The 6,486-nt window shown below is 58.1% G+C and overlaps 4 protein-coding genes across 4 annotated transcripts in view; all 4 read left to right on the top strand.

Annotated features, from left to right (window-relative positions):
• Positions 1-4: 4 nt before the first annotated feature.
• Positions 5-561, top strand: VDBG_05336 (conserved hypothetical protein; the record flags this gene model as incomplete). Its single annotated transcript, XM_003004177.1, has 2 exons — positions 5-260; positions 392-561. 2 exons carry the CDS (start codon positions 5-7, stop codon positions 559-561), a joined length of 426 nt encoding a protein of 141 aa, XP_003004223.1.
• Positions 562-811: 250 nt separating this feature from the next.
• Positions 812-1,425, top strand: VDBG_05335 (conserved hypothetical protein; the record flags this gene model as incomplete). The annotated part of the gene is made up of 2 exons (XM_003004176.1): positions 812-1,247; positions 1,358-1,425. 2 exons carry the CDS (start codon positions 812-814, stop codon positions 1,423-1,425), a joined length of 504 nt encoding a protein of 167 aa, XP_003004222.1.
• Positions 1,426-4,076: 2,651 nt separating this feature from the next.
• On the top strand, positions 4,077-4,972 carry VDBG_05334 (predicted protein; the record flags this gene model as incomplete). The annotated part of the gene is made up of 3 exons (XM_003004175.1): positions 4,077-4,122; positions 4,264-4,847; positions 4,943-4,972. The coding sequence occupies 3 exons, from the start codon at positions 4,077-4,079 to the stop codon at positions 4,970-4,972; spliced, it is 660 nt and encodes a 219-aa protein (XP_003004221.1).
• A 767-nt stretch (positions 4,973-5,739) lies between these two features.
• VDBG_05333 (leucine Rich Repeat domain-containing protein) overlaps positions 5,740-6,486 on the top strand; it is a gene marked incomplete at both ends in the record, with an annotated part of 1,915 nt that continues 1,168 nt past the window's right edge. The window contains 2 exons of the mRNA XM_003004174.1: positions 5,740-6,184; positions 6,256-6,448. Coding sequence (XP_003004220.1) covers positions 5,740-6,184; positions 6,256-6,448 — 638 coding nt within the window. The remainder of the gene's footprint in view (positions 6,185-6,255; positions 6,449-6,486) is intronic.

Here is a 6,486-nt window from a genome sequence, read left to right as displayed (position 1 = left end):
CACCATGGATCTCGACGATAACGAAGGTCGCAGCAAGGCAGAAACTACGAAAAAGGGAGCCAAGGCGCGCAAGACGGCGGCCGACGCTGCCTCTGGTGCGGGCCCGGGCGTTACGACCAATGGCGCAACCAATGGCACAGCACCTCAGCCTAAGCGACGCAAGGTCGAGAAGCCGGCAGCCGCGACCGCGCCGGCAGATCGGGCCTTGGCTGGTGTGTTCGGGACGGATGCGCCCAAGACCAAAACCTCAAGCCCCAGGGGTACGCCGGCGCCCGAAGGACCCAAGAAGAGAAAGGCGCTGCCGAGTGGTAGCGGTCAGGCAAAGAAGAGGTTCGTTCTATCTATCTGCTCACTCTTGGTTATATCCGCACACTGACACTTTTCGTCGCAGCAGGAACGGTGTCACAGGCAACCCAACTTCAGCTACATCATCACCAGTCATTGGAGCGTTTCCAGACGCCAAGCTACCTCGTGGCTCACCAGTCCCTTTTGCCTGTCAAGGCCCCGGGTCGCCGCCCGCGCAAGACAAAACTCTATACAATCAACAGCAGATGCCAATAAGCTAAGACCATCATCCTCTGCGTCTAATAAACCAAACGGCATAACCCAGGGCACGCCAGACCTCCCACTAACGCCCAATTGGCCGCGGCCGGGGGGTGCCTGAACCCAAGCCAACAAAGGAGACGACGACTGCGCCAGCCAAGCCCCGACACGGTCATGAAAGACGCCGAGCCCGTCGAGCCTCTGTCGGTTGCGAGCACCCCCCGCCACGAGCAGGAAGGAACTGCCCACAGTACCCAAACAAGAGGAGATGGACCGCAAGAGCGAGCCTGTGCCGCAGACAGCCACCGCGGCCACCGTGACCAAGAGCGGCCGCGCCAGCAAACCATCGACACCAGCGTTGCCGAACTTTCCCGACGCCGTCGTGCGCTCGCGTACGTCGCGCAACGCGGACGGCAAGGACGCAGGCAAGCGCAAGAAGAGCACCTCGACTACGGCGGTGCAGGCGGCGCAGACAGCGCGTTCCATAGAGGAGGGTGCCAGGAACGGGAGCGGTGGCGTCGGTCTCGGTGCTACCGCCGCACCGGGCGAGGAAGAGGAGGGCGACATTGACGCGGACGAGCCTCGATACTGCTACTGCAACAGCGTGAGCTACGGCGAGATGGTGGCGTGCGACGCCGACACGTGTGAGCGCGAGTGGTTCCATCTCGAGTGCGTGGGGTTGAAGGTGGCACCCAAGGGAAACGGTGAGTACTCTTTTCCCCAGTCCTGCGCCACTGATGACCTGCATCTGCCTCCTGGCAGTGTGGCTGCGTTTCATTCCCCGCATGACGCGATTGCTAACATTTTTCGACAGCGAAATGGTTCTGCGAGCCGTGCAAGAAGCGTCTGACTGCCGCGGGCAAGAAGGTCAATGGCAGATAGAGCCTGTGAATCTGGCGTACACAGGAGAGTTATCCGACGACGAACCCAGGCACATTCCACGGACAAGCATTCATCAAGTACCGTTATCGCTACTACCACCATCATCGTCATCACCGGTATGACATGTTTCCCCTCATACGACGTTGTCTAGTGCTTTTTTCTTTTCTATCGTTTTCGTCTTGTTCTCCTTGGGCGTTGGGAAAAAACATTCCTTGGACTTGGACGGGGAAGAGGAGGCATCCTCCTCCTCCACCGCATATCATACCAGGCGTTAAGGTTATGCGAATGTGAGCACGTTGCGGCGGCGACGGTGGGGAAATCCCAACATGACCCAGAAGGGGGTAGCATTCGGAATTATTTTTTTTGGGTTGTACGTGAAGTCAGTCAGACAGGAGACAAGTGACGACGAACCTGTCGTGTGGGCCCAAATGGTCCGGGTCTCACGGGATGACTTGAGGTGTACGTTGCGTGTGCAAAACAAGACATATATAACAAGGAGCCAAAAATGCAAAGAAAGGGACGTCATCGTGGGGCCCATCAACTACCTACACGGCATAGCCCTTGAACACGATAACCGCGTGACTGTGAGGACCAAGTGACCCTGACCTGTTGATGTTGGTCTGCCGTGGCTCCTTTTTGGATGTCTTGTTTAGGAGTCCGTGGTGGGGGGGGGGTTTTTTCTTCTCAGGGGGGGAAGAGGGGTGGTCATGTGAGCGTGCATCGTGGGCGGAGCGGAAGGGAGAAAAAGGGAGCGCGAGCGTTCGGTCATTTGGCGAAAGCTGAGTCCCACCCCGGCCGAGCGCAGCGGTGTTGGTTCGGAATCCCAGGGTTCGTATAGGGAGGGGGCGAGTTCTAGACTCGGGGCGGCGGACAGGGGCACGATGAGGGCCATGCATATAACGCTTTAGGGGTTTATCCAGCTAAGGTAGGTACCTGCCTAAAGTTTACCGTCGGCCAGCGACCTTTGGTTACCTTACCTAGGTAGGTAGTTAAGCTGGAAAGACATCCAGCGAGCAACAGCAGAAGCACAGAGCAAGCGGTCCTCTCTCTCTCTTGCACCGGGTTCCAGTGGCTAGGTGGTGGGTGTGTGTTTCGGGGAATGCGAAGAAGGGGTGGGGGGGGGGCGTGAACAGATCATTTTCTGGGGTAATTGGTGCGAACCGGCCGGACGGCGGCAGGCGGCAGGCGGCAGATGCGGACAGGAGCATCTCCGGGCGGCGGTGGCATAGGATGGGCCTACCTAGGAAGCTAGCTGGCAGGCAGCCAGGCCCCGTGGTTACTTGCGCCTCATCTCGCCTCGGAGCGCATCGCATCATGTCACAGCGCCTGGGGAATAGAACGAGGGTTGGGGTGGGAAAGGGGAAATGCTGGTTCAGCTGACCTCAAGACGGCGCTCATTGGGCCAAACATGACGGGGGATGCAATGCATTGACGAACTGACGGGGTGGCTCTCGAGGAAACGGTGAGTTGGGAGAGACAATCCCGAAACTGCATCGTCGCATCGAAGGTCCCTGTGCTGTGCTGTGTTGTGTTGTATTGTGATGTGTGTGCATGGGTGTGTGTATGTAAAATATTCCGGCTGGGTGGACGCGAGGCCCAGTCAGTGTTAGCGAGCGGTGCTGCGGCGGCTGGCCTCGGTTCATCAGACTTTTTTTGGGGGGTTCTTGGTGTTGAGAAGACGATGGATGGCTGGATGGTTGGATGACAAGGGTTGGTGTTCTTTTTTTCTTTCTTCCTTCGCGCCGACTTTTTTTTTTTCTTCACCTTGCAGTCGCTTCCCCACAAATGGAAGAGGTCCCCGTCCCCCTGCTGCTGGGCCACGAGGGCGTCCCGCTAGAAGGGCTCGGATCGGACTTGGGCGGTCTCTGTTTCGCACAGGGAGCCAGCAGCCGCAAGGTTCTAGCATGGGTTCGTGTTAGTCAGAGGAGAGAGAGAGAGCGAAAGAGCGCGAGAGAAGGCTCCCTGGTCTGGCCCTCGCCTCGCAGCGAGCGATCAGGTGGTGCGTACAGGCAGGTACACTGACTGCAGTTGCAGTGCTGGCGTTGTCATCCCCCTTGACGTACGTGTCCTTGGCAGCTTACCTGAGCAAGCTGTTGATCTCGACCGTTTGCAGTCCACGGTCACCGCGGTCGCATCACCACAGCATGGCTGTTGAATGAAGCACTGGCAAGGGACATGGCCAACTCGCAACGGCCATCCTGCCGATCAAGCCAGCCGTCCCCTCACGCCAGGCCTCGTCATGTGGCAGAAGAGACGGCTCTCTGTCGTGTCGCACGGGGCCAGCTCCAAGCAGCGCCTGGCACTCGAGCCCAAGCAGTTTCCATTAGTCGTAGCCTGCATCAATTACGTTTGCGAAACACCACCTCTTCACCTCACATGATCAACCAACGCGCAGGCGCTGTGCCCTGTCTGGCAAGTCGTCTATTCGTGCTTGGCGCCGTTCCATTGACTTGTCCAAAGGGATGCACAAGAAGGAATAATGCTGCCGTGCCGTCAGTCGGACTCGTCGTGAAATTATGCAGCCGAAAGACACGTCAAGTGCCGTTGTCGGCCGTGGCTGGGGCGATCCGACGACGGAGAGACATGTTGAGGATATCCGAGTGTTCGCGGAGTTACGAGCAGGGGGGACTTTGCTGGTTGTCTTGGTCACGATGTTCTGGAGCTCGGACGCTGAAGGTGATGCGGTGGTGAGGTTGGGTAGGTAGCTCGGTACAGGCTAGATGAGGTGAGGCGAGGTGGCCGTTCCTGGCCTGGGCCTCTTCCGCCCGCCTCAGCGAGAAGGGGACGCCACAGCAAGACAAGGCAGCCCCGTGCTGGGAGGGTGAGGTGACATGACAGCACTGTGCCATTCTGACAGCGATGATGCCATCAGTGGACTCTTCAGCACCCGGCGCCTGCTGGACGTACCGTGGGTTTTGCCTTGCCTTGCTGAACTGCAACGCTGGCTGCACTGCAGAGACCCCAAGTCGCCGATACCTTCTCCCCACTTGAGCAGCATCGCAATTCCCATTACCCAACGCGAAACTCGCAGCATCGCAACATCGCAACGTCGCGACACGACACCCCTCCCCTTGGACTGCACGACTGTCGCCATTCATGTCAAGGGTGGTGAGACCGGCAATTTGCTCGCGCGCTGGCCCGGTTCAAACAAGTGTCTGGTCATCTCGATGGCTGGAGTCAATGCCAAGAAGGCTCATGTGACCATGATCGAGTGGCCATCCCTTGGTTTCCATTACCCAATTTTTGCCAAAGAGAAACTCCAGCGTCTCCAGCGCCGGCCCTCTCCTGGTGGTGTCAATATGCGGGCCGGTGAAAGAGTCTCCTCTGTGCACCCTGACGGCGTTGTTTTCGCACACAGGTCAGCTTTGACCTCTCACACAGGGCCATCAGTGGCACACCCACCCTTGTTCCATGGAGATCCGGTCAGTCAGTCAGTCAGTCATTGTGCCTGATCAACTGACGACCAACTGTGAGGCGACTTGCCATTCTCGTCTAGTACTTGATCCCATTTACACAGGATCTCTCGGATGAGTCGAAGCACCTGTAACAGAGAAAAAAAAATCCCAGTTCGACAAGCCTTCCAAGACCTTACCGACATTGACTTTTTGGCCCTGACAAGACGTGGTCCTCTCCCCATCCCCATCCTTTGATTCATTCTACCCTCCATCCCCGGCCGAGCTTTCCACATACCACAACCCTGTTTGGTCCCCTTCTGCTTTGCCCCCGCCCATCTCCTGCATTCCTCCGAGCTGGGTACCGACCTAGCTTTGCCTGCCCGCCTGTCTACCTACTCGACTACTACTTAGTCCGCCTGTCGCCTCCCGCACCATCTGGTTTGCTCAACGGTTGCGTCAAGCACGTCTCTGACTTACCTTTAACCCGACTTGCCCGTCTCGTCACACTCGAAATCTCGTGTCACCTACCCGGCCAGAAGAGGCTCCTTCTCCTCTTCCTCCACCACCACCACCACCACCGTCACCTCCACCTCACTACTATCCGTGTCTTCAGGAATTCCTTTGACACCAACAAACCTCCTTTCCCGCAGCACGACCTCTTCCTCTTACCTAAAAGGTCGGCCGACTCGGACGAATAGCAAAAGCTTCCTGCTTTCGATCTCCATCTCGGTCTACTCTGCTCTTTCCTCTCTCTCCGCCTCTCTCTCTCTCTCCCTCCTCTCTCACGCTCACACCCCGTACCACGCCCCGACTGCCACCCCCCAGGCCCAGCATGACCACCGCGTCGGCTTCTCAGAGCCACGCCCCCTCCGCAGGCCACGCTCGACCCCTCCAGCAGAAGCCTCAACCTAAATACAAAATGGATGTCGATCGCCCAGAGCTCCTCCGCCGTCCTTCGACTCCGGACCAGCACGGACGCTCCTCCTTTTCCTCTATTCGTGAAGACAGCTGTGGTCCAGCCCAGACCTTCACATCCTCCAAGGTCTCGTCTTACGCCACTGCTCACGAGAACGCCATCCTTGACGATTCGCCAACTCCCTCGCCGCCCGCCATCGATATGGCTGAGGTTCAGTTCCTACCACCCGTCACCTTGCCCAACAGCAGGCTGCATGGCAACTGGTTCCCCGCCAACAACTTCAAGGGATGGAAGCAAATCAATGTCAAGGGGAAGACGGCGAGCCGCAGCTTCGGTGATCTCCAAGCCCTGCACATGGCATGGAGCACCCCGCCAGCACCGTCTAAGGGAAAGAGCAAGTTTAGTCTCGGTAGCGCGCCCATTGAGAAGCTACCTCTCGAGCTGCTCGGTATGTTCTGCGATTTTTGTTCCCCGGGCTTCGCTGCCGTCCTTCCCTTGCACGTGTGCTGACCACCGCAGGCTCCATCATTGAGCTCCTCGTGCTCGATGTGCCCCCGCCAAACGGCGTCACCCGCCGCAATGTCGATCTCATGTCTCTGCTGTTGACCTCCAGGACCATGCACGGCGCGACCCTCAATGCTCTCTATAGGAACATCACCATCCCCCACTCGAGAATCTTCCGCAAGTTCCTCGCCAACACCACCGAACACCCGTCCCTCGGCACCATTACCCGACGACTTGACTTTAGCC

Source organism: Verticillium alfalfae, genomic scaffold (genome assembly GCF_000150825.1).
Source record: "Verticillium alfalfae VaMs.102 supercont1.6 genomic scaffold, whole genome shotgun sequence".
Taxonomy (NCBI): domain Eukaryota; kingdom Fungi; phylum Ascomycota; class Sordariomycetes; order Glomerellales; family Plectosphaerellaceae; genus Verticillium; species Verticillium alfalfae.
This window is presented reverse-complemented; position numbering and strand designations above follow the sequence as displayed.